Source organism: Papio anubis, chromosome 7, assembly GCF_008728515.1.
Source record: "Papio anubis isolate 15944 chromosome 7, Panubis1.0, whole genome shotgun sequence".
NCBI classification, from domain to species: Eukaryota; Metazoa; Chordata; class Mammalia; order Primates; family Cercopithecidae; genus Papio; species Papio anubis.
In genome coordinates, this window is record NC_044982.1 from 154,312,829 (window position 1) to 154,340,266 (window position 27,438).

The 27,438-nt window shown below is 42.2% G+C and overlaps 1 protein-coding gene and 1 long non-coding RNA gene across 8 annotated transcripts in view; one reads left to right on the forward strand and one right to left on the reverse strand.

Moving 5' to 3' along the window:
* Positions 1-8,988, reverse strand: part of LOC101009088 (rho GTPase-activating protein 11A) — a 23,261-nt gene extending 14,273 nt beyond the window's left edge. Inside the window, exons 1-5 of one of the 3 annotated variants that reach the window (XM_017960483.3) lie at positions 7,885-7,999; positions 5,505-5,561; positions 3,945-4,015; positions 854-950; positions 1-254 (exon numbers count right to left, since the gene is read on the reverse strand). Coding sequence is in view for 1 of the 3 variants with exons in the window: in XM_009209833.4 (XP_009208097.2) it covers positions 1-254; positions 854-950; positions 3,945-4,015; positions 7,885-8,013 (551 nt within the window). In the remaining 2 variants the exon portion in view is untranslated. Of the gene's footprint in view, positions 255-853; positions 951-3,944; positions 4,016-5,504; positions 5,562-7,884; positions 8,697-8,969 lie in introns of those variants that run through there. The other 2 variants (XM_009209833.4, XM_031668868.1) reach the window with 2 other exon arrangements.
* LOC103885706 lies at positions 8,675-19,732 on the forward strand. Of its 5 annotated transcripts, none has more exons than XR_004185221.1 (3): positions 8,675-8,844; positions 9,045-9,097; positions 15,840-16,382. It is a non-coding gene; the product is annotated as an uncharacterized LOC103885706 (long non-coding RNA). The 5 variants fall into 5 exon arrangements; XR_004185224.1 differs by lacking the exon at positions 15,840-16,382 and adding an exon at positions 9,231-10,325 and having other exon boundaries at positions 8,767-8,844; XR_004185225.1 differs by lacking the exon at positions 8,675-8,844 and adding an exon at positions 18,766-19,732 and having other exon boundaries at positions 8,983-9,097; positions 15,840-15,911.
* Positions 19,733-27,438: the final 7,706 nt, after the last annotated feature.

A 27,438-nucleotide genomic window follows, 5' to 3' on the forward strand; every position in this document is an offset into this window, starting at 1 on the left:
CTAAGAGAAACATTCCTGAGGAAGTTAAAGAAGTATCTTAATACATGAACTGTGTGGTCAGCCAGAAGACAGGAGAGCAACAGTGTAGCTTTATTCTTTTCCTCTGTGCCTAACTGTTGAGCTTTCAAAAGTGCTTCATGCAAATCAGCTGGGAGAATGGGCTCTGGCAATTCCCTAAAAAATTGCTTAAGAAGTCCTGCAACATCACAAGGAGGTGCAGAAGACAGGCAACCTTCACCACGATCCAGTTTATTCTGAAATAAATATAATAATCTTGAGTATTTTGGCAACTTAAGAGGTTATTGCAAATAAAGTATCTTTTGTTATACGCTAATAAGAGAGTTTTATTTAATAAATTTCTCTTAACTCTTATTTTAAAATATGTCACTACTTTATTTTTAATGATTTTTAAATTTATTTTTATTTTTATAGAAATGTGGTGCAGATTTTGTGGCCTGGGTTGGCTTCAAATTCCCAGGCTCAAGCAATCTTCCTGCCTCAGCCTCCCAAGTAGCTGGGACTACAAGCATGTGCCACCACACTCAGCTATGTCACTCCTTCTAGAAGGCTAACAACAATACAATTTAACAAATTTTTTCATTTTACATAATAGTTGATAGAAATAAGGACCATGAATTTAAAATTTATTAAATTTTTAAAGCACGATAGAAATAATATACCATTTCTTTTGGGAAAAAAATTCTTCTGCCATGAAAAAAATTCTTCTGCCATGAAAAAAATGCAAATTCAATTTCTGTCAACTACTCATATTAATAGTTCTAAATATTTCAGTTTTAAAAACCAAATCAGAAAATGGTTCAAATGAAAAATTATAGTTCAACAATATGCTTACCTTTAGTGCTTTTAGGCGAATCACAGATCCTGATTTCCGAAAAAGCCCTTCAGTATGAATATGTTCTTCTAAAGATGTGCAAGCATCGACAAGAAAGCTGAAAGAGATGTTTTTTCAGTTGGCTAGATATACATCTTATCAAATCCTATTCCTCTGCTAACACACATGAGCAGGCCAAGCACTACATACCTTTCAGAAGCTCTAAAGTCACAAATCTCTGTAGTCTTTGAGACAAAATGTTACTTTTAGTTGTCTACTTGCTTCCCAAATTCTTTTCCAATGCCCATCTTTTCACTCATAACAACTCCAATGTGCACACTGAATTTTATCTCAATCCTACTTCATTTCTGTTTCCCTTCAGGACATAAGACATGTCTTTTTTTACTGCCTCTACTTCTTCATATCTCAGTCTCCACTCACCCCTCTCCAATCATTCTCATACCTCATAACTCCAAAGCAATAGCTGTCCTCAAGCTCACTAACACCCTCTGCCTTGCCAAATCCATGGTCAGTATGTTGCTCTCATATTGCTTGATGTATCACCATCTGACACACCTGACCCCTTCCCTGTCCATCTCAAAAATACCTTTTCACTACTCTGTTACTTTTCCTGCTGTCTCCCTGACTGCTCCTTCTCAAACTCCTTTTCTCATTCCTCTCATGCCAGACCTCTACATGCTGGAACAACCCAGGGCTCCGTCCAACGCCTTCCTCTTTTGTCTACTATCTCTCCATGGGTGACCTTCTCATCTCCTACGTTACCCAAAAACAGGGCGACGTTCTTTTTTTCCTCACCCCAACATCATCCCTCAGAAAAGTAGGACCTCTCCCAGTCCTCATAAGCCTTTTCATATTAAGGGGAATGTGCCCAATTTCTTTATTTTGAACAATAATCTCAATCAATGTTGGCTTTAGATACCTAGATACTGAACAGCTGGCACCCACAAATTAGAATGAATATCAGATACAAACAACTGAGACAGCTGTACTGGTGCAGTGGCTGAATGTCAGCCTTATTTACAGACGGTAACTGACAAAACAGTCTTTTAATTAAATAAAAAGTAGGTAATGAAATTACAATGAAGATTTAGTCATTATTCCTGGGAAAATGACTTTGCAATTCCAGACACTGAAAATCTGTTGTTGTTTTTTTTAATTTTTTTTCTTTGTTTTTATTTTGAGACAGGGTCTTGCTCTGTCACCTAGGCTGGAGTGATGCAATCACTGCTCACTGCAACCTTTGCCTCCTGGGCACAAGTGACCCTCCCACCTCAGCCTCCCGACTAGCTGGGACTATAGGCACACATCACTACGCCCAGCTAATTTTTCTATTTTTTGTAGAGACAAGGTTTCACCATGTTGCCCAGGCTGGTCTTGAACTCCTGGGCTCAAGCAATCCACCACCTGGCATTCCCTAAGTGCTGGGATAACAGGCACCAGCTCCTGTGCCCAGCCTGTTGAAAATCATTATAGGTGCTTATTATAGGAAAATCAAGCCTTTCATAGGTCATTTACAGAGCATAATGGTTAAGCGGTTACCTAAGAAGACTGTGAATCTACACCTATAGGATGAATGGGGGGAAACTGTCCTAAGGCAACAAGGTGTTCAATAATTGCTTTTGGATGACATGTTGATTAAAACCTAGATTACTGGTCTATAGTAGCCAAAAGGAACCCTACTTTAGATGGAGGGGAAATGAATTAAGAGATAAGTTTCATCATATGCATTTTTAAATTATATTCTTAAAACATAAACTTTCCTAGTAATTTCTGATGCAGTCAGAATAGGCCAGCACAGTGGTGTACACCTGTAATCCCAGCACTTTGGGAGGCTGAGGTGGGTAGATCACCTGATGTCAGGAGTTTGAGACCAGCCTGGCCAACATGGTGAAACCGCATCTCTACTAAAAATACAAAAATTAGCTAAGCGTGGTGGTGGACACCTGTAATCCCAGCTACTCAGGAGGCTAAGGCCAGGCGAATCACTTGAACCCAGGAGGTGGAGGTTGCAGTGAGCCGAGATCATGCCATTGCACTCCAGCCTGGGTGACAAGAGTGAAACTGTTTCAAAAAAAAAAAAAAAAAAGATTATTTATAAATAGTAAGTGGCATAGAAAAGCTAAGTGATACATAATACATTTTCACAAATACTCTAGTATCTTAGCTTAAATATTCTTTTATCCAATATTTTTTTTCAAGAGACAGGGTCTCACTCTGTTGCCAACGCTGGAGTGCAGTGGCAATGGTCATAGCTCACTGCAGCCTCAAACTCCTAGGGTCAAACAATCCTCTGCCCCAGCTTCAGGAGTAGCTGGGACTACAGGTGCACACCACCTTGCCCAGCTGATTTTTCTTTAAAATTTTTTTATAGATGGAAACTTGCTTTGTTGCCCAGACTGGTCTCAAAATCCTGGGCTCAAGCGATCCTCCTGCCTCGGCCCTCAAAGTGCTGGGATTATAGGCATGAGCTACTATGCGTGGCCAATATTTTTTAAACAAACAAAAAGTCAAAATTATTACTGAATTGGTAATTCAGTATATTACTTAATCTGAATTGTGGCAAAAGAATTCATGTAGAACTGAAAAGTGACTTTAACAGAACAAATTTTTTTTGTGTGATTTCTAACATTTACTCATTACTGGACTTTAAAATCCAATCCTGGGAAGGGGTACAAATTATAAATTTAAAATATGTAAAAGTTAAAAAAAATTTTTTAACATTAGCTAATGAGAGATGAAATCATTTGCTGGTTTGAAACAAGCATGTTTTAATCAACTATTTCTTTTAAACTCTCTAAAACCAGTTTGAAATGTTTACTCTCTTCTTCATTTCCCTGGCTAGAAGGCTCACTGCAGCCTCCACCTCCTGGGCTCAAGCAATCCTCCCACCTCAGCCCCCTGAGTAGCTGGGACTACAAGTGTGCTCCGCCCAGCTAATCTTTGAATCTTTTGCAACAAGGTCTCACTATGTTGCCCAGGCTGGTCTTGAGCTCCTGGACTCAAGTGATCCGCCCACCTGGGCCTCTCAAAATGCGGGGGTTACAGGCATGTGCCACTGTGCCTGGCCTTCTTTATTTCAAACTCTGCTTACCTTGGAATGTGTCCATATTCTGGTACAGCAGAATGGGGCAGTGCATTAAAAGGTACTCCAAATATTTTACCCTAAAATGACAAATTCAGTTACTCTAACACAAATATTAGGCATAATATCAGTTTTCTTAAACTTTAGGCAAATTAAAGACCTCGAGAAATTTAAAAAAATCAGAAATAAATGATAAACTGTCAATCAAGAAAAAAACAATCATTTCAAGTGCATTTGATAACAAATAATTACTATATTAGACAGGATGCTAAGTGCTAGGAGTACAAAGATGGCCAAGGTAATGTCATTCCCCTCAAATAATCTAGTAAACTCAAGTTTCCAATCTGATCATAAAAAATCAATTGGGTTAGTGCTTAGTCAGTAAATTCTTAAAACAGAATTTGGTCCAAAACACTAACATTTACCCCAAAAATACTATAGGTTCCTTTAATGACCTTATAAATACTGACTTTCTTTTGCTCACCTTATAAACACACACAAGACTAAGTTAACTGAAAAGCAAAACAGTAATTCCTGCCATTCATTGAGTCTTCCTAAAATTATATCAGAAGAGGTTATTTTTATACCTAAACCATTTTCCACCCTCTATAGAAGAGTGCTTTTCAAACCACGCCCTGAGGTAAGCAAGGCAGGGGTGTGCAAATATTTAAGTCAAACTTCATTCAACTAGCTGGAAACCCATTTTTAAAACCTCACATTCAAATTTTAATACATTGAAGATCCCCAGAGTAAAGCTGTGTATTGGTTAACTTGAATGTTTTTGCACACTGAAGGATAAAGAATCTGCCACTATCTTTGTGCGCACATTCGAACTTCTTTAAAATGTGTTGCTTTCCATAGCACTGAAAGGTAAATTCAAGCCTGTAAATGTCTGGTTATTCAAAATTAAGTGGGTATATAATCTCACGTGTTAATTTAGTTTACATGGATCTGCTCTGTGAATGCTGCTTAAGTACTTTTTTTTCGATATCACAAGTTATCAAGTAAGCAGCATTGATGTTTTAAGAGCATTAAATTTAACTTTATATTTACAACAAAAATCACTCAGCATTGTTAATGACACAACACAGTAACAAAATTTTACTAATTCCTTTTCAAGCGCCTGGCTCCAATTAATTTACAAACGTTTTAAGCTGAAAAGACAGTATGGTATAGTGAGTGCTTAAGAGAGTAGGCTCCTAAAGGCAAAAAAGCCAGGCTTTTTTTTTTACTTTTTTTGGAGACGAAGTCTTGCTCTGTTGCCCAGGCTGGAGTGCAGTGGTGCAATCTCAGCTCTCTGCAAGCTCCGCCTCCCGGGTTCACCCATTCTCCTGCCTCAGCCTCCGGAGTAGCTGGGACTACAGGCGCCCGCCACCATGCCCGGCTAATTTTTTTATATTTTTAGTAAAGACGGGGTTTCACCATGTTAGCCAGGATGGTCTCGATCTCCTGACCTTGTGATCCACCCGCCTCAGCCCCCTAAAATGCTGGGATTACAGGCGTGAGCCACCGCGCCCGCAAAAATGCCAGGTTTTAAATCTTGACTCTTGTACTTATCAGCTGAGTGACCTGGATCAAATTAACGTTCTGTTCCTCGTATCCTCACACAGATCCTAAGTCATAGAGCTGTAGGAAGAATTAAATAAATTAAAATATACAAAACACTTGTATCAAGTATCTGACACAGAATAAGCTTTCAAAACATATTTGTTAATACTATCATCATCATTTTAAGCTAAGCTATTTAAAAAATGTTAGTATGGGGACCCCCTTATTGGGTAAATCAGAATTTTCTTGATACTGTGCAACCAAACCAAATGTAAAAATAAACCAGATACTTAAGCTGGTAAGTCTACTTCTGTTATATGTAACTAGAATTCAGCGTGTTTTCTTCCTTAAGTCTTACTATTTAGAATAACTGGCTTCACAAGTAACCACTATAATTTAATCTCATAAAATGTTTTTAAAACTTTATGTATTAGAATCTCACCTATAGTATCATTTTAAAAAAGATTTATAGCATTTTACTTTAAAAGCTCAAAAACTACAATTAGCAACAAACACAGTGGGCTAAAGAAATTGTTTTCAAACAAACTACCTATCCCATTAGATCTCATAACACAATGATCTTCTATATTGCTTCATTAAAATACTCTTGTGTTTCTAGCTGAATTTATATGGCATGATTACCAATTAGGAGGCAGACCACTGATATGACAACTATCATTAGATGAAGAAGTGGCCTGTGACACGCACTGTGCTAGGCCTACATAAAGAGCTTCACTTTTTAAAAATCCCTAAACAATTCAAGGAGAAATACTACTGTTCCCACTTTATAGATCGAAAACTGAAGCTTAGGGAAATCAAACAAGCAGCCCAAGTTTACAGATGTAGTAGGGGTGGAACAGGACTCAAACTCAGGTCCATCTGACTCTGAAAGCAGGCATCAGTTTTTCTTGTTAACGAGTGAAAAGGCCGGGCGTGGTGGCTCAGGCCGGGCGCGGTGGCTCACGCCTGTATCCCAGCACTTTGGGAGGCCGAGACGGGGGAATCACGAGGTCAGGAGATCAACACTATCCTGGCTAACACTGTGAAAGCCCGTCTCTACTAAAAATACAAAAAATTAGCCGGGTGTGGTGGCGGGCGCCTGTCGTCCCAGCCACTCGGGAAGCTGAGGCAGGAGAATGGCATGAACCCGGGAGGCGGAGCTTGCAGTGAACTGAGATTCGGCCACTGCACTCCAGCCTGGGCGACAGAGCGACACTCCGTCTCAAAAAAAAAAAAAAAAAAAAAGAAAAGAAAGAAAGAAAAGGGGTGAAGGGGTGAAAAAAAGTCCATATACAAACTCTTCCATATACTTACAAAATCAGCTACAGATTGAGATCTTGGAAAGTCAGTTTTACAATCAGAAATCACTGTAGCTTTTTAAATATAAGTACATGTATTGCCATTAGTTTGCTACCAACAAAAATAACTTCTCCAAAGTTTATCAGCGACTAAGAGGTACACATATTAGTTTTGTTAGTGGTTTTCTTCTCCAAGCACTTTTTTAAAGAAACCATAAACTTTAGAGCAATGTATATTAAGAGCAATGTATATTAATGTATTAGCTTGTCTCCAAGTACTAGGAAGTGCCATACAAATTAGGCACATAAATTTAAAATAAAATGCTTTACATTCAGCTTATTTTTCACAATGGAATTCTTGATGATGTGGCAGAGTTATTAAAATCTCATTCAAAATCCCTTTACCTCAACCACCAAAACATCAACAACTTTTCAATTATTCCACTCTGGCTTCTCAATTTACTCAAATAAAAAAAAATTGCTGTCTCAAAAGTATGACATGGCCAAGCAGCAAACTTATTTCTCAAATTGGTGAATATGCAGTTATCATTTGAAGCCTGTTTCTAATGTTCTGTCATACTTCTTCATCTACAGATTCTTCTAGAAAATGCATTGGTCTCCCTTGTCCCTCTACAACCTTACTCTAAAACAAGGGTGGAGGGGTAGAGTTTTTGTCCCTCCCAACGTACTACCTGTTCCAAATACAGTAAGCTGGCAATATCTGGAGACATTTTTAATTGTCACAACCGAGAGATGCTACCAGCCTCTAGTGGGTAAAAGACAGACATCCCGCTCAACATCCCAATTCACAGAACAGCATTTCCTCTTCCCCTAACAAAAATTATCTAATCCAAAATGTCAATAGTGCTGAAGTTGGAAAATCCTGCAACTTTCTCTCAATGATCAAAAATCCTTAGGGGGAAAAAAAAAACAACCACCACCAAGAAGGTCCCTTTTTAAATATCAGCAATCGACCATCCGAACTGAATTACACACCTAACCATTCTTTGTGATAGAGTGAACATTTTAGCACGATCTGGTAATAAGCGATGATAAAGGGGTGCCCTTTCTTTTAAACCTAAATCCCTTTTCACAGAACTTACCCCTATTTCCGTGGCTGCTGTTTCGTGTCTCCTGCGATCGCACTGCCCACGGACACCCTTCACCTTAATACCATAGAAGGCCCGCAGATGCTGCAACAGGGCCAACCTCACCAGCCTCTGATCCCACATTCCGGACACGTCGATCGCTCTCTGAGGCAGGACGCAGGTCCTGACCCTCGTTCGCCACCAAGTCTTCCAATTTCCAAACGCTCTCAAATCTGAACTCCGCTCCGCTGCCTTCCGGCCCCGTCTGGCACTCCTGCGGCCCCGAACCCCGGCCACTTCCACGGCTTTTCCTTGATCCTCACTTACATCCACTTACACAGACCCTCTTCTCTTAGCCCTTTGATCCAGCCACACCTCACGCTTCCTTCACTTACACCGACCTTCTTTCTGGTCACCCAATCCTTTCAGCTACTCACATAGACTTCGCTTCTTTTTGATTCTTTCCGTTTCTCGCCTATTGCCAGATTCTCACCACTTCCGGCTGCTTCCAACGATCCCCCTTCCTCCAAACCTTACTGTCCCCGTCTGGTTCGCTCTGAAATGTGAAGAGGACCCTTCTCGCTCCTCCAGCCCCAGCAGGCTCAACTGGGCGCTCGCCCCCCGCCCCAGCCTGGCCGCCGGACCAGCCGGCTGCTCGGGCAACTCTTCCAGTCCCGGTGCCCGCCCGGGCTGGTCGCCGCAGTCACCCCGTCTCACAGGCTGCTCGTCCCCTCCCCCATCAGCCTGCCTCTAGCTCCCGGCCTGCACATCCCGGTGCGCTCACTGAAGCCAAGCCGTTAGCCTCATGCTTCCGCCCCCACCTCCTCCGCAGACACCCGGAGCCACCGCGGCCGTCACACCCGCAGTTTCAGCCCAGGCTCAAACTGCAGCGCCAAACAGCGCTCCACATCTGATTGGTCCACTCCTCTTTTCAAAATCAGGACCCCGGAGGGTGGCCGACAGCTGCCTGTCTTGGTAGGTGCGGGGGAAGGGGTGTAACGGGCAAACCTAGCAAACATAAAAAGCAGGATGAGTTTCACTTGTTCCTTCAAGGTCAGTTTTTGGGGCGGGGGAGTACTGTTTAAAAGATATTTAAATACCCCTGACCTGCGCCTCAGACCATACACGGTATTTGAGGAAATGTAAAAGACACCTTGTTCCCGTTTTTTCCCGAGCTCGGCTGTCGCTGAAGGACCTCTTACGAAGAAACTGTTCTACGGAACCCCAGGTGAGACAACTTGAGACAGGATTCATAAACGCTGATTTTAGTAACCCTTACCCACCGCCCTTGGTGGGAACTTCGGCTCTGTGAGAATTGGTCTTTGGGGGACTGATGGTGATGCTGAAATCTTGTTGCATAGGAAATTAAGTACAACAAAGAAGACCCGTCGTGAGAGGAGAATGCGGAAGAAATGAGAAGTCTACGGGGGGTGGCAGCTGCAGAAGCTTGGAGTTGGATTTGGAGTTAGGAGACCCGGAGGAGCCCAGCTTTCGGTTCAGACTGTTATCTTGTTGACTTGCACGACTGCAAACGCCCTGAGCTACTTTTGCATTCTGAAACATCAGCGATCCCATCAAAATACTCTGTTTCTTGGGATGTAAGAAACATCCCAAGGCGGGATTTAGAGCGGGAGATTTGGACTCGATTTAAATACAGACAATATAGTTTGCATTTACTAACACCACATCTCACCCCTACTAAACTCGGTAAGGGCAGCAACAGAACTTTATCTGCCATATGCACTCCTGTATTCCCATTACCAAATAGTGCCAGGGACTAAATGAATATTTGCCCAGTGAATGAGTTTTAAGGAAGAAACGTTTGCATAAAATCATTTTGTTTCTTTTGGAGTTCAAGTCTTCGGGTATTTTACCCTTCCCAATCCAAAGAAAAGTCTCTGAGTGAAGAGATGGGAACAAAATGGAAGTTAAATATGTTGCTTTAACAACTGTTTATTGAACTCCTGCTATATACTATAGAATGATGAGCGAAACCAGGCACAATTTCGGCCCTGGAAGAGGAAAGGCAGGCATGTATTTATCAAGTAATTACATTAATGGGGGTACTTATCAGTTGAGAGAAGTGCACTAAAGAAAGGAATATGATTCTGTGATAGGGTATAATAAAAGATCCTTGACCAGGGAGGGGAAACGTACCAGTGATTGACTGACCCGAAGAATCAATATAAATTGACTTGGTAGAAAGTGTAAGTGGATGGCTGAGTGGGACCATCATTCAGGAAGCAAATGCCTGCAGAAAAAAACATCAATTTTAACAAGAAACAGTGTATCCGAGATGAAACTGAACCTATTCCTTGTCTTTTCTTCTTGCTTCAGACATAACTTTAAAAAATTGCTTACGCTGTCTTGAGCCTCATCTCTATCCCAGACTCCACACTCTTCTGTGTTTTAGCCCTCTCAAATTTCGGTTTCTTAAAGACCCATGACTATCTTGAGTGTTGTGTCTTTTTCTACGTCGTAATCCTTTTTTAAAGCTGAGCTCTTTTTGTCTCCTTTCTCTTAAGATGAAAATATTGGTTCTTTTTTTCCTCCACACATGGAGGCAATGAAAATATTGGTTCTTAATATTAACATAATGCTTATTTGCTTCATCTACGTATATTCACAGGTATATAAAAACAATAACAATAATAGCGGTAATAGGATAAAGAATGACTAAAAACAGAATAACAATAGTGATATTGCTAACGTTAGACAGATAATGAAGTTTAACTTTGCACGTGCTTCCTTTTTTCTAAAACTGTATCCAACTGGGGATGTACAGTCAAGATACTATGTTGTAAATGAACTGGACATAATTCTTTTTGGTTATATATGGGTGTAGTGTAGTTTATTTAGCCAGGCTCTTACTAGTGGATATGTGGACTATTCCCAGTCTTTTGCTATTACAAAAGGTTCCTTGTGCGTATATAACATGCTGTTGCCAGTGGGTCTTTAGCATAGATTTCTATAAGTGGGATTGTTAGGTCAAAGGGTAAAAGAACATGTTATTTTGTTTAATACTACCAAATTCCCTTTCATAGGGGTTGTGCAATTTTGTATTCACTCCAGCAACGTTTGCTGTTTCTCTGCAGCCTCTCCAATAGAATGAATTGTCAAACTCCTAGATGTTTGCTAAATCGATATGTAGGAAATGTTATCAAAGTATAGTTGTTTTTTTGTTTTGTTTTTTTTGAGACGGAGTCCTGACCTCAAGCGATCCACTTGCCTCGGCATCACAAAGTGCTGGGTTTACAGGTGTGAGCCACTGTGCCCGGCCTTCAGTATAGTTTTGTATTGATCTTTTGTGAAGGAAGTGGAACATCTTTTCAAATGATGCATGCATACAACAAAGTATTATGAAGCTCTTAAGGAATGTGGAAGATATATGACTATGATGTGAAGTGAAAAAGCAAGGCACGAAAGAGTGTATATAGTATGCTACCTTTGGTATACGGGGTGTTACAGATACATATACAAATGAATACTTATATTTTCAAAAAGAAACAATAGAAAGGTAAACCAAAATCTAATAAAAATGGTAAACAATAGGAGAGATCAAGAACAGGTGCGGGAGAAGATAGGAATGGAAGCTAGACCTCTCTGAATAGATCTTGTTTCATATATAAACTTGGAACCCTGTAAATGTGTAACATGTTTAAAATACAAAATAAGGCCAAAATAAGGTGGTGGCTCACGCCTGTAATGCCAGCATTTTGGGAGGCTGAGGTGGGCGGTTCACTTAGGTCAGGAGACCAGCCTGGCCAACATGGTGAAACCCTGTCTCTACTAAAAATACAAAAATAAGCCAGGCGTGGTGACGCATGCCTGTAATCCCAGCTACTCGGGAGGCTGAGACAGGAGAATCGCTTGAACCTGGGAGGTGGAGTTTGCAGTGGGCCAAGATCCGGCCACTGCACTTCAGCCTGGGAGACAGAGTGAGACTCTATCTAAAAAAATAATAATAGGCCAGGCGCAGTGGCTCATGCCTGTAATCCCAGCACTTTGGGAGGCCAAGGCGGGTGGATCACAAGGTCAGAAGATTGAGACCATTCTAGCTAATGAGGTGAAACCCCGTCTCTACTAAAAATACAAAAATTAGCTGGGCGTGGTGGCGGGCGCCTCTAGTCCCGGCTACTCGGGAGGCTGAGGCAGGAGAATGGCATGAACCCGGGAGGCAGAGCTTGCAGTGAGCCGAGATTGCACCACTGCACTCCAGCCTGGGCAACAGAGTGAGACTGTATCTCAAATAATAATAATAATAATAAATAAAATAAAATGTAAAAGCAACTCCTAAAATGGAAAACAAAGTGCAATAAATCAATCAATCTTTTCACCTGTTTAAGGGCTATTTGTACTTCTTTTTATTTAAATTGTCCGTCCTTTACTTTCTATCAGGATGGACTTTAAAAATATTTTAGAGACTTTTTTATATATTAGCCCCTCATGATATAAGTTGCATATATTTTTTAGACTTTTTGCCTTGCTTTTTTGTTTGTTTAAATTATAGTTAATCTCTTCCCTTAATGCTTCTGGATTCTGATCATAGGAGTATTTTCCCCACTCCTGAGTTATAAAGGTATTTACTCTTGTGAATTCTAGTACTTAATTTTCTAGTACTGCTATGTTTTCCATTTTTTAATATTAGATCTCTGAGGCTGGAGTGCAGCGATGCGACCTCTGCTCACTGCAACCTTTGCCTCCAGGGTTCAAATGATTCTCCTGTCTCAGCCTCCTGAGTAGCTGAGACTACAGGTGCATGCCACCACACCCGGCTAATTTTTGTATTTTTAGTAGAGATGAGGTTTCACCATATTAGCCAGGCTGGTCTTAAACTCCTGACCTTAGGTGATCTGCCTGCCTCTGCCTCCCAAAGTGCTGGAATTACAGGTGTAAGCCACTGCACCCAGTCCTTAAATTTGGAATTTATCCAGTGTAGAAAGAATGGATCCAATTTTATGTGTTACCCCACGCAGCTATCCAGCTGTAGACATTGTAATTTTATTTCACTTAGTGAACTCCCACACCTACTTCTAAAAGTAGGAACACACTACTGAAGACCTCATGGAGTTCCCGGAGGATGAAAAGGGAAATCTTCCCTTAAGCATTAGGCTTCGCTGTTAGTGCCACTAGATGGCACACATCCTTTCCCTCAGATGTTAGCTCACCTAGCTTTCATTTCTGTGAAATCAATACATGAAGTATCTGCCAAAGGGCCTTCCTGAACCTTTTACCGGTATCCCTGCTTGAAATAAGATGATTTGTGCAACTTTCAAATTAGGTCAGAGTTTTTTTCTGTAAAACCAGAATGACTGTTCCTAGAATCACTTGCCTCTAGGGCCTGGCACGTTCCACAGACACGTTGTCCCATTTATTATTAAAACAGAAATGTTTGAAGAAATGTCTATCATATTCTGTCCTAAATGTGGACCAAGATGGAAAACAGGACAGTGATTTCCTGAGGTCACTGGGGCTATCGCCAGAGTAGTAGACACTGGTACTTCACCTAGATCCCCCTCCAGGCTGAAGTGCTCACTGGCCCCGCTGACAGGAGTGCTGGCTCCTCATGGCTCACAGCTAAGTCCCCCTCTGAGAGCTGCTCCATGGAAAGGACCTGCCTCACCCCAAGTGACGCCTTCCCTTGGGCAGTCTACATTCCATGCCTGCTTAATATGGGGTTTCATAGGCCTGGTCCCCTTATCAAGACAACTGAAGGACCTCCCAGTTCTAGAGCTTCCTGAAGGAGCAGCTGAGATGATGGAGCTTGCAGGACTGGAAGTTACTCTGGGTGAGTCAGTGAGTGGTGAGTGAATATGAAGGCCTAGGACCTTAGTGTACATTGTTATGGACTTTATAAACAGTGTATACTTAGGCTACACTAAGTTTATTAAAATTTTTTCTTTCAGTAATAAATTGACCTTAGCTTACTATAACTTTTTAATTTCATCAACTTTTAAATTTTTTTAACTTTTGACTCTTGTAGTAATAGCTCAAAACACAAACACATTGTACAGCTATACAAAAATATTTTCTTTCTATCCATATTCTATAAGATTTTTTCTATTATTTTTATGTTTTAAACTTTTTTGTTAAAAACTAAGACATAGGCCGGGCACGGTGGCTCACGCCTGTAATCCCAGCACTTTGGGAGGCCAAGGTGGGCGGATCACGAGGTCAGGAGATGGAGACCATCCTGGCTAACACGGTGAAACACCATCTTTTCTAAAAATACAAAAAATTAGCCGGGCGTGGTGGCGGACGCCTGTAGTCCCAGCTACTCCGGAGGCTGAGGCAGGAGAATGGTGTGAACCCGGGAGGCAGAGCTTGCAGTGAGCCGAGATTGCGCCACTGCACTCCAGCCTGGATGACAGAGCGAGACTCCGTCTCAAAAACAAACAAACAAAAAACTAAGAGGGCTGGGTGTGGTGGCTCACACTTACAATCTCAGCACTTTGGGAGGCCGAGGCAGGTGGACTGCTGGAGTCCAGGCGTTTGAGACCAGCCTAGACAACATGACGAAACGCTGCCTTTACAAAAAAACATGAAAAATAGCCAGGCGTAGTGTCACACACCTGTAGTCTCAGCTACTTGGAAGGCTGAGGTGGAAGGATTGCCTGAACCTGGGAGGCACAGGTTGCAGTGAGCTGAGATTGCACCACTGCACTCCAGCCTGGGCGATAGAATGAGACCCTGTCTCAAAAACAAAACCAAAATGAATATACCAACTCACACATTAACATGGGCCTAGGCAGGGTCAGGATCATCCATATCCGCTGGTCCCATAAGATTATAATGGAGTTGGAATATTCCTATTGCCTAGTGATGATGTTGCCGTAGTAGCATCACTATAGCACAGTGCAATCCTCACGTATTTGTGGTGGTCTGTGGGGAGGTATTCCAGAAGAAGGCATTGTTATCATAGGAGATGATAGCTCCTTGTGTGTTATTGCGCCTGAAGACCTTCCAGTGGGACAGAATGTGGAGGTGGAAGACAGTGATGTATTTATATGGTCCATTGTTGACCAAAACATTGCTATGTGGTGCATGAAAAGAAGTAACTCAGGCCCCACCCTAGACCTACTGAATCAGAATCTGCATTTTTATGATTCTCAAAAAAAAATTTGTACATCAAGATTTAAGAAGCCCTGATATAGGCTCAAAAGATAATGGCCTAAGTTCAACAATGTTTCTCACTCTGGCTTATTAGGTGGAGAAAGCAAGCAATGTTTTGTTGTGCTTTATGATATGCAAATTAAACAAACAAAAAGTAGAAAGCATCCAGAAGAGAAACTTGATTATCTGACTAGATAATTTTCGGTATCCTAGTCTCCTCAGGTAACAGGGGTTTCTCTTACTCTTGAGGTTGCCTTGTAGGCTGTTCTGGCATCCAAAATGATAGGCTAGGACTTGTGAACAGTCTACTCTGACTTGATCAGATGTAGCTCAGACATCTCTGAAAAGAGAAGGGAAGGAAGGAGGATTGAACCTCAAACTACAGCATCCTTCTAAGACATTTTGGACAAGTTGATAGGGAATTCCCCACCAAAGTCCCACGTTAGAGTTCTGCATCCCACAGGAATGGACCAGCACTAGTAACCCTCAGTCATTGACTGGGGACAGCCCAGAGTGCAAAGGCAGTGATGGATCCTGAGACGAGCAGCTAGGTCTTTCAGTCAACGATGCTTCTTGCAGCAGGAGATCTGACTGGTACATTTTTTTATGGCCGCCATGGGGAATGAAGTCAGATGACCTGGGTTTGAATTCTGGTTCTACCACTTAAGTGTGGAAAAATTATCTAATTTGTCTGAGCCCCAAATTCATCAGCTGTAAAATGGAAATGAGTAAGGTATCTATGTCAAAGAGTTGTTATGTGGATCACATGAACTGTATTATATTCTTACTTAGATCATGTTATTCTCAGACACCTCAGTATCAAACACCTCAATAAACGTTAACTATTTTTATTACAGATACTTTTAGCTGATACAAAGTCAGAGGTCTCAGCCCTCAGGAAATGTTGACAGCTGGCGAAATGCTGAAAGGTAGGAGAAAGCCTATACTGTGTGTATCATGTACAGTGCCACTAAAACTCTTCTCTAGGACCTTTTGAATGTGACTGTTCTTGCTTCTCAGACAGCAAAAGCCTTATCTGCTGAACTTCACCTCCAAATGCTTAATACCAGGGAAAAGGACAACGGCCTCATTTACCTGCTAGATTGGCATGGCTGGTATGGGGACCCTCATCTGCACGTTTCCCTTGCAGAGTTTAGTGTGTTTATCTATTTATTCTGCGTGCATTTTGTGGAGGTCAATGATGCTGTAAACACAAGAGAGCTCCAGGATCAGTCAAACACATGACAGAGTATTGAAAAGGTCATCACGGTAAAGTACATAATTTTAATCCACAGAAGGTATGAGGCATTACATTCCTAATGCGTCAACTTATTTTTATTTTTCTTTTTTGAGACGGAGTCGCCCTCTGTCGCCCAGGCTGGAGTGCAGTGGCGCAATCTTGGCTCACTGCAAGCTCCGCCTCCCGGGTTCACGCCATTCTCCTGCCTCAGCCTCCTGAGTAGCTGGGACTAGAGAAGCCTGCCACCATGCCCGGTTAATTTTTTGTATTTTTAGTAGAGATGGGGTTTCACTGTGTTAGCCAGGATGGTTTCAATCTCCTGACCTTGTGATCCGCCCGCCTCAGCCTCCCAAAGTGCTGGGATTACAGGCATGAGCCACCGCGCCCGGCCCCCTAATGCATCTTTTGATCAGAATTTATAGAAGATGACAAAAATGAACTACCTCAAAGCATTTTCACCACCAAAATTGAGATACGGTTAGATTCATTCGGCCCGTGCCAGCAGTCTTAACTTCATTGAACTGCTTTCTGTGTTCATGGAATTCTGTCTTAATGGAACTTGATAAGATGGGGAGGTGTTACCGCTTTGAAACCCTTCCTGAAGACTTAAGGAAAAACAAGAGATGGGTGAAAGTTGAGCCAGCCGGTGAGACTTCACGCATTTCAAACCAGCCTGATGGTTAAGGTACTGCTGATGGTTTCTCAAGAATATTGGTCATATAATTTATGGCTCCATGATGCTGATGGGCTCAAAAGCATGATGTACCCTTCCCACTGGGGACACTGGTGACCTTTGGAGAAGTCTTGAGAGCCAACACCTTTCGATTTTAGGAGCAACTGAAAATCTTATCTAAAAATGCCCCACTCTGTGATCTCCATAATTTCCTATTAGGGGCTGGCTGCTTTGGCTTTAGTTACTTTCTTCTAAAATGCAAATTACCCTGAGATATGAGACACCCATTGTGAATAACTGTTTTGTGTACTTTATTTTCTAAAGAGAGAAATTAATAGAATTAGACCATGGGCTACCTGAGGAAGAGAGAGAGGGGCTCAGAGGGAGAAATGGTTAAAAAAAAAAAAGGGGAACATTTGGAGGCAACAAATCTGAGTCTATTTCAGAATTTTACCTGGGGCTGAACCTAGTGATTTTTTTCTGTTTTTTAGAAGAATACAAAAAATTAGCTGGGTGTGGTGGTGGGCACCTGTAGTCCAGCTACTCGGGAGGCTGAGGCAGGAGAATGGTGTGAACCCGGGAGGAGGAGCTTGCAGTGAGCGGAGATCGCGCCACTGCACTCCAGCCTGGGCGACAGAGGGAGACTCCGTCTCAAAAATAAATAAATAAATAAATAATAAAAAAAAATAGAACAATAAAGCTCTAGATTTTGGAATGTGCATACTTATCTTGCGGTACCATTGTGTGAAATAAATGACACATGTGAGAATGTTTTCTAATGTAAATATCTTAATACAAACAACATATGGTGAGGTACTATTTCAATTTGTAAATTAATTCAATGTTTTGTTGTTGTTGTTGTTTGTTTTTCTTTTTGCCAAAATACACTTCCTTTTCCACCTGGCTTCCTTATCTTGACTGTGTATCAAGTATAAGGGGCGAGGGGGAGGACCCTACCAAAAACATATCTGGACACTAGAAACAAATTTTTCAGATCAACGACCTGTTCTAAAATATAATGTTGAAAATTTCAAATGGAAAGAAATGGGTTTTGGGAAGGATTGAGTACATTTTTGTGATGTTCAACATTATTTTTTCTTACAGTTTTAAAAACACAATTGATGTTTCTATCAATTTGACTTAAAAAAATTAAGAACTATATTAAAATTTACCAGCAGAGGGGAGTGAAAGAACACAAAACAACTTTCAGTTTAGGGAAATTTTTGGCATAAACAGGGCAGCAATGCCCTCAAATCTATTCTTCTTTATTAGCCAGTGAATCCATGTGAGCTAATTTAATGTTATTAACAGCTCAGTCTATAATGGAGGGCAAATAAACAGACCTGTAGGTCACAAAGGTATTGACTTTTGATCATAAGTTCCAGGGGGCGAAAATAATAAACTATCTCCATGCATTCTTTTTTTTTTTTTTTTTGAGATGGAGTCTCACTCTATTGCCCAGGCTGGAGTGCAGTGATGATCTCGGCTCACTGCAAGCTCCACCTCCTGGGTTCATGCCATTCTCCTGCCTCAGCCTCCTGAGTAGCTGGGACTATAGGTGCCCGCCACCATGCCCGGCTAATTTGCTTTTTTTTTTGAGTAGAGATGGGATTTCACTGTGTTAGCCAGGATGGTGTCGATCTCCTGACCTCGTGATCTGCCCGCCTCGGTCTCCCAAAGTGCCGGGATTACAGGCGTGAGCCACCGTGCCCAGCCGTCAGGATGAATGTTTTTATCTAATCTTTTTGAATGTTTTCCTTTGTTAAAAAGGATTATAGTACAAATAACATATATAAATATGGTAACAAAATATGACAATATGAATTATAATATGATATGAATAACCAAGAAATTCTATTTCCTTTTTCAGGAAAGGTACTCTACCCTTCCCCATTTCTATTATCATGCTTTAAGTACCACGTAAAAGAGTTCAACATTAACAGACATAGAAGTATCTCTCTGGGAGTTTACAATCTAAAGACTATAACTGCAAGGTAGACAATTATCTGGAAAGTGTATAGACAGAGGGTTGTCTGAAGTGTGTCCGTGAAAGTATCCACACACACACGCACATGCTGAGGCTGGGGAAGCATCCATGTGTCAGGGTTTTGAAGAGTTCAAACAATGTCGATAAATAATTCTGCAAAAGGTGTATGTTGAGAAAATGTAACTAAAGGAGAAAGAAGAGCTGGAACGTCAAAGTGTCTCTACCAATCTTCATTGATTTTAATAGGTTGACATAAAACCTCCAAATAACAATCACCAGTCATCCAAAAAACGGACCTCAGTTTGAGCTAATTCCTTGGTCTTTAACAGTTCTTTAACAGCAGGAAACATCTCAAACTGTTCCAGTCGGGTTTCAGCAATTTCCTGTTTTTGAACCTACACACTTTTATCTCTCCCATGGAAAACATAAACATCAGGGGTGAAATGGAATTCAGGATTCTTAAATGGTCCCCTATTCTGATATGGCTAATTTTCCATCATCGAACCTCTGGGGTTACTTCAATACAAAAGCCTGTTAGCCATGGAAATGGAGCAGCTGATTCAAAGTGGTGAAATTGATAAGAGAGGATCTGTGCAAACTGCCAGGCGCCTAGGGTGGAATGCGAAATTCCCTAATACGGTACTACTTTCCTCTGGATCTGTAGCTTGGGGACGCAGCACACCACCGGACTTGGCTCCTCACCCCTTTCAAATCTGCAGGAAGTGCATCTCTGCTGGTCTGAACCCTGCCATTTCTGAGTTGCCTCAGAGCTATAGGAAAACATCACTAACTCAATCTGTTGCCCTGAAATGCTGAAAATAAAAATAGCATCCGAGAGGCTACTTCCCTAGATTCCTGTTATTTCATATAAAGATTTTATTTTTCCTTGAGCTACTGTTCCTTTCTGACCATCTTCCTCATTACAGATGCTCTTTCAAAATTTCATTTTGCACCCAGTCCTGAATGTCAGCAAGTTTATTGGGGAGAAGAGGAAATATCCTTCTCCCTTCTGTGCAGAGGCAGGAAACGTTGGGGGAGCGGGTTCATTGCACCATAAGGCCCCCATCCTGGGCCCACATGTGTCTATGCAGATGGCACCAAATAAAAGAAAATTCCTGGAGGAAGCAATCTGAGTGGGAGAAATCACAAGAGCTAAAAACCGTTGAAAACCTTTTGAGAGAATCTGGAGGAAGAGGCTAGGCATGGAGGCAATTTCATGCACTGAGACTTGGGGATGGCAGAGGATTCCTAGGCTGATTGTATGTGTGTTTGTATGTGACACATGCCTGTAATAATGCACTAAATCTTGCTTTTGATTTGTTTGCTTGCTTGCTTGTTTTTTGGCATGAGCTTACTATAGGACTACTGAGACTTGGCTGTCTCCTTCAGCACATCATCCTGGGAAACCGTTGCTTGGTTTTCTGTTCCTAGCTGAAAGGTGTTTCCTGTAGAGAGGTTACCCTGACTTACCTATGAAGGATGACCATATAATTTGTCATATAAACAGAACACATTTCAGAGTCCAAGTGGACACTAAAAAGTAGTAGACAATTGATCTACAACAAATGAAAACATGGACATCACATGGTCAACGGTTGACTCAGATAGTGGTGATTACTGGAATCCAGAATGGGCCCAATTCACATTCTCTAAGGGCTCACGAGAAATGCTCTTTCCCCCAAAACCCTGGAAACAAGCATGAAACAATAAGCTCTTGGAGTATTCTATTTCTGCTTCATATTGCAGTCTCAAAAAGAAGCCTCTTGTTTTGTTTGTTCAAATGCCAGATTACAGTCTCTTCTCAGTCTAGCCTCCGTTTAATTACTTTACTGCATCTTTGCTATTTCCCTTTGGCTTGTCAATACTCCCTTTAGACTTCTATCAGCACATTTGGATATTATGATAGTGCAGGCAGTCCAGAGTCATAAGCCTAAGACCCTCTACAACCCAGGTGGGAAGATCAATCTAGCATGCATGCACGAATTAAAGAACAATGAACTATTGTTCTGGATAGAACGCACTATGAGTTCAGATTTAAGAAGCACGAGACTGGCCTGGGCTAGATTTGTCAAGAAAGTCTCGTGGAGACAGTAGTAACACGTGCTGGGTCAAGGAGGATTAAGACTGACATATAGGAGACAGTGAGCAACCCTCTGCCAGGAAATAGAGTATTGAAGGGGAAGGAGTAAATTGAGCTCCAAATAGGCAGACCCTTGAATGAGAAATGTGGCTTTGCAAAGATTTGTCATAGACCATTTTCAGCCTTTGAGCAGGAGAGTGACCAGGTAAAGTGGTACTGCGGAAAGGAAAATCTGACAGTGGTATGCTGACCATTGGTGTGGGAAGGCTTGAAGTGGAATCACCAGGATAGAGTCTGTTTAAAGAATCTAGTTATAACAAGAAAAACAACTTCATTGAACTTTAATGCTGTGCCTCTGTCTCCATCCCTTTGCATACATGTTAGATGCCACTTTCTGATACATTTCTTTAAATATTTCATTGTAAGTACAGGCATATATCTTCTCTTTATTCATCATTATATTCCCCCAGAAAGGATGTAATGTTTTACTCTGGCACTTCCACATTTCACTAGGCACCCCCAACATCCTGAATATTTAAAAAATAATCTAGCTTTCCCCACAAAATAGGGTACTACCTTTTCTCCATTCCATTTATTATTCTCACAGATTTTTAGGGGTGACTTCATGCTATGTAAACTATCTCCACTTGATACATTTAAAAAAGAAAAATAAACAATTGGTTATGTTTATTAAAGGGGAATCCAAAAGGTGGAATCTTTTTGGTGTGGTAATTTTGCCAAAGTCAAAGAGAGTCGGGGTCAGACTGGGAACGTGGGACAGCCTTTCTTTTCCAGTCTTAGGTACTATAGAGAACTTGGGATCCTGGGAGAAACATGGAGTACACAGGTGGAGAATAATAATGCCGTCAGCATGGTGTCATTTACAATATGCTTGCTGCAGGTCTTCAGGCCCAGTTTCAACATCAGGCCAGTTCCCTTTGGCTGTGTGACACTGGGATAGTCACTTAACATCTCTGAGCCTCAGTTTCACCATCAGTCTAACAATGGTGTTTTACTTGATGATCCTTTTCTTCCTGGTCTTAAGTTTTTTATTTTCACGATTTCAGGAAATACATATTTGGCAATAAAGCTCCATTTTTGTTGGATTTCTGTTTAATTAAAAGCTTGGTCAGCCTATTTATGCATGTCATGTTGCATACTTGAAGTCCTGACCAAAAAAGTTAGAAAATGCTTTTAAAATAAGTCTTCCTGTATAATATTCTACAAAGAAGAGATATTTATGGTAAATTGCTTAGCACAAATATGTCTTTATATCAGGCTATTATAAAGCAAAACTTGGCTTCTTTATTGCATACTAAATGTTGAACCAATAGCTTGATGCAGCTGCCAAAAACTTAACACACAGCCTTAGACCATTTCACTGGATGGACATTTCCAAATTATAGGCAATAATAATCCCATTCTTTTCTGCACTAATCAGGCAACATCTGGGGTCTTTTTATTTAGTTCTGGAGTCCATATTTATGAGAGATATATTGACACACTGAGTTCCCTAAGAGAGAAGCACTACCAAAGTGGTGCAGGGTCTTGGAAACCTTTGTTAACTCTTGGAGGTATAGGCCTGAAGACTAGAAGAGAAGCCATATGGGTATTTCAGCCTTTTGGTATAGAAAAGTATAAGTACTGACTTATGCTGTGCTGTGTTAAAGGATCGGTGACGGAAAATGGATGTGAGTTTAAGAGAGACAGATTTTACCTCAAAATAATGAAGACATTTCTAACATCTAAAATCATCCAACAGGGGAAAGAACTGATTGATACGTTAGTGAGATCTAGAGGCTTGATCACATTTACACTCATCCCCAAAAAATTCAAATAGAGGCACAGATTGTTTCCATCCGGGGTGACTTTTTGAGGTGTGGCTTTACCACTCTTCTCATGAAGAGGTGGACTTCGCTTTTCGTCTCCTTGAATCCAGGCTGACCCCATGACTTGCTTTGACCAATGGAACTCAGTGGAAGCAATGATGTATGTCTTTCAAAGCTTCAAAGCTTAGCTTTTTTTTTTTTGGTGGGGGGTGGGGCAGGGTCTTGCTCTGTCACCCAGGTTGGAGTGCAGTGGTGCAATCTCGGCCCACTGCAACCTCAGCCTCACGGGCTGAAGCCATCCTTCCACTGCAGCCTCCAAAGTAGCTGGGAGTACAAGTGCGTACCGTGCCCACCTCATTTTTGTGTATATATGTATGTGTATATATGTACATACAAGTATTTATAGATATTTATAGAACAGGGCAGGGGCATACCACCGAGGGGGGCACACGTTTTCAGCCACAGTCACACCTGGAGGTGTCAGCTCACCACTACAGCAGACCATGTCACAGATGAAGGGGTCTGGCTTTGGGGCCGGGGGAGCCACTGTCAAGTCACAGAACAGCCGCCCAGGCAGGCTTGGAAAGGAAGGTCTCCGAGAAGAGGGGGGATCTATTTAGAGGTCGAAGGAGGTCCTGGGGCTCTCAGGATGGGATGGACTTGCCGGACCCGATTGGCTGGCAGTTGGAGAGAAAGCAGAGAGAAAACAGGAGAGAGAAAAGTGAGCAGAGAGCTGGTGAGGCAAGTGCAGAGCACAGGTGTGCCACAGCAGCTGTGGGAGGGTCAGGGAGGGGAGGGCACAGGTGTGGGCGTGTCAAGGTTCCTGGAAAAGAGGGGCTGGAAGGGAAAGGGGAGGAAGATGGAGGAAGGAGCCGGAGCTTCACAGGTAGTGCCTGGGGACTGTGGCCACCCTCCCAACCCCATGCACGCTGGCCTCGTCCACGGCACCCAGGCAGTGCACCCTCTGTTAAGACCAATGCTCGGCCCCCTGGGGCTTCCCTCTTCTCTAGTCACCCTGTCTTCCAACCCACTGGTCCGGGGCCACCTCTCGCCTTGGGGAGCCCAACGCAACAGCTACCAGGTCTGATAGAGAAGGAACACTGCTTGAACCAGGATGATGAAGCCAAAAGGGATGGATGGCTGGAGTGATCGCCGGAGAACCCTCTGGGTGGTCAGAACGCCCAGGATCCTCTGAAGGGACCCTGGGGGAGGCAGGGAGGGCAGGCAGCCAGATTCCACTGGCCATAGACTTATAAGTCTAAGAGGGGAGCCTCAGCTTGTTGGGGGTTGCAGGTCGCGTAAGTGAGGCTGGGCCCTTCCTGTTGGGAAAAGCAGAAGAGGGAGAGTCCATGGCGGGGGAGGTGGGTGGGCTTGCCGGGCAGAGCTCAGCCAGGACACCAGGCACTGTGGTCCCCTTGGCTGAATAGCAGAGGCGACCTCTAGGAGCAACAGGCCAAGGTGTGTGAGCCTGCTGGCCTGCGATAGTGCTGTAGCGGGGGCCAGGGACCCTGCCTTCCGTCACACGCTGGCAGCTATGATGATACCTGGGGGGGAGGGAAGGGGCTGTTTGTCCCCGCCTGGCCTGTGAGGTGTGTTGTGGGTTGACCGTGTGTATGGGACTCTCGAGGTTTTATCCTGGATCACTACTGGATTGGCAACAGATAGAGGAGGTGGGACCCTGACTCTCACCCCTCCCCTGCAGTGGATTTGGCTCTTAGCACTCCCAGGCTGGGAGCTGGATGCCCTGCCCTGGCAGCATGACTCAGACTGCACAACAGGTACGGCGTGCCCAGGATGACATTCCTAGGCCTCTGGTGGCCTCAGAGTACAGCCCCACACACAACCCCCCTCCCAGCTCTCTGTCGTTACACCATAAACCATGAGCTCTCTGACGATTCCAGACAGCACCCATGTCTGCCAGCTTGGGCACAGAGCCTGTTCCAAGAGCCCCCAGGCTCAGCCATGGAGGCCAGGGTGCTTTGAGGCCATGGGGGCAGCCCTGGTACCTGCGTCCAGCCAGGACGCTCTGCTCCTGCAGCCAGGAGTTGTCCACGGGCCCCCAGGGTCATGTTGATGTCGCTGATCTGTTTTTTTTGGCAATATTAAGTTTATCCCTGTCTTTTTGTCTTGAAAGTCCATCTTTTTTTTTCTTTAATTGAAAGTCTATGTTCTTAAATTTTGATTTTCTTGTTTTAAACAGACTTCCTCCTCATTCTTTGAGTGTGTGGTTTGTTTTGGGGTTTGTTGTTGTTGTTGTTGTTGTTTTCTTGAGACGGAGTCTCGCTCTGTCACCTAGGTAGGAGTAGAGACAGGGTTTCACTATGTTGACCACGCTGGTCTTGAACGCCTGGCCTCAAGTGATCCACTTGCCTTGGCCTCCCAAAATGCTGGGACTACAGGTGTGAGCCACTGCACCTAACAGTAGTTGAGGGCCACGCTGTTGTCTTAGAGTGAAGTGAGGAGAACCTGCATTGGTTTGGTAGTCATGGGGATGGAAGGAGGAATGAAATGTGAAAGCTCATTGGCGGCAGAATCAAAATGTCTTGGTCTTTGTAGTCAACTATTAAGTGAGGAGAAGGAATTATTGGCTGACTTAGAAGAAGTAAAAAATGTGAAATATCAATAAAACACAAAGCTCATGATTTCAGTCAGGGTAAAGCTTAAGTACTGTGTGATTCTAGAGAGATTATTGAGCAGTTTTTTCCATGTATTTTATATCCCACATCTTCTAGCTATGACCCTATTTCTTTGTTTCTTGACATAGCCAAACATTTTTTAAACTAACAGCTTTATTGTGATATAGTTTTTGTATGATAAGCGTCACCCTTCAAGTGTACAGTTCAGTGGTTTTTAGTGTATTCAGAGTTACGCAACCATTACCACTCCCTAATTTCAGAACGTTTTCATCTCCCCAAAAAGAAACCGCGCCGTGCCCATTAGCAGTCACTTCCTGTACCCGTCTCCCCCACCGTTGATCCTGGCAACCTCTGATCTAATTTCTCTCTGTAGATTTGCCTCCCCTGGACATTTCATATAACTAGAATCATACAAAATGTGGCATTTTGTGACCGGCTTTTCTTTACAGTGATTATAAATCAAATGCCTGAAGAGGCTAAACTTAGGATAGGGTTTGCTGTATAATTTTGACAACTGAACTTTTTTAAAGTTGAAAATATGACTGTGTCTGTATATGTGGCATTATTTATCTTTTGGAGTATTATACGCTAATTATTAAAATTTGCCCCTAGTAATCTTCAACTGTCTCAATATTCAGCAGGAACCCCTTGGAGACAAAGAGCAGTAGGAATTTGGAACACATATTGACAAAATGAATGTAATTTAATTTAGTACAGTAGTAAAGTCGAACACTTTTAGGTGTCGATGCTGCTGAAAGTGTATATTAAGGAAAAGTTTACTTACCTTACTTTTGGCGGAGGTGCTAGAATTACTTCTGTCTTGTGTTTAGATTTCAACAAACCTCTGCATAGGTATTATGTGGTTGTACAAATGTACTTTCTTTTGACCTGAAAATGCAAAAACTTCCTTTCTTCCCACTTTCTGAGACTCTGCAACCTTAAAGGAAGAGTGGGGTACTTTAAAGGAAAGGTGGTGGTGGCTGGGTAATGGGTAACAATGTCTACTGTATACTTCCTTTCCCAAAACAAGTCCCTGTCTACCGTCAGCATTTCCAAAATGTGAAGATCAAGTGTGGTGTTAACTCATTAACTAATCACTAGACTTTGAGTGGTTGTGGAAGCAAAATCTCAGTGAGTGCCTGGATGTTCTAATTCTGTTAAATCAGTAAGTGCACATTCTATACAATACTCTCTTAGCCCAGTGGCAGATTTAAGGAGTGGGAGATAGATTTCTATGTTTCAGAAATGAAATACATAAAGAATAAAAATTTTTAATCCCATGGTTCTTTGCCTGAGTTTGATGTTTTGGAGAGTTTATCTTTCAGATTTTCTTTCCCTTCCATTAAACTTTTACTTTGAAAGGTCCCAGGGTTTTGGGAAAGCAAGTGGGAAAGACACTTCCTTGGATTCTCCAGGATAAGGGAGTGAAGAGGACTTCTTTTCCTCATTTTATTATTGAATAATGTCATGATAACAATTACGAAAGTGAATGGTCTACAGTAGAAGTTTTTAGATGGCTTCTCTGCAAAATAATTTGGTTTAGTCAATGCAAGGATGCCTTTGGTTAGCTGGAATGGAAGATGTGCAGGCTGGAGTGCTCTTGGCAAGTTTTCTGAGGGGAAATACAGCATTTGGAAGTGTGGGAAGCAGAAGGAATGTCTGGCAAGGGAAATGTGTGGGCAGAGCCCCAGAGGACAGAACAGGTTGTGGTGGACTTGGTGTCCACATAGACCTAATCAGTGGTCTTAGCTTTTGTGTTTTCGAAATTACCACAGTTTCTATTCTAAAACTGTCATTGCCTTGATTTTATTGTAGACATGCTATCTCTGTATTTTGAAATATAAGATAACATTAAAGGAGAAATGAAATTATTTTGTTTGAGAAAGAGTTAAAAGGTTAAAATATCTTTATCTAAATAATTTTCTACTAGGAGATTTGGTACATCCCCAGAAGTTGTGTTTGGTTCAGAGAAGAGTCTTCAGACCTGGAAAGGACTTGAGGAGTCCCAGAG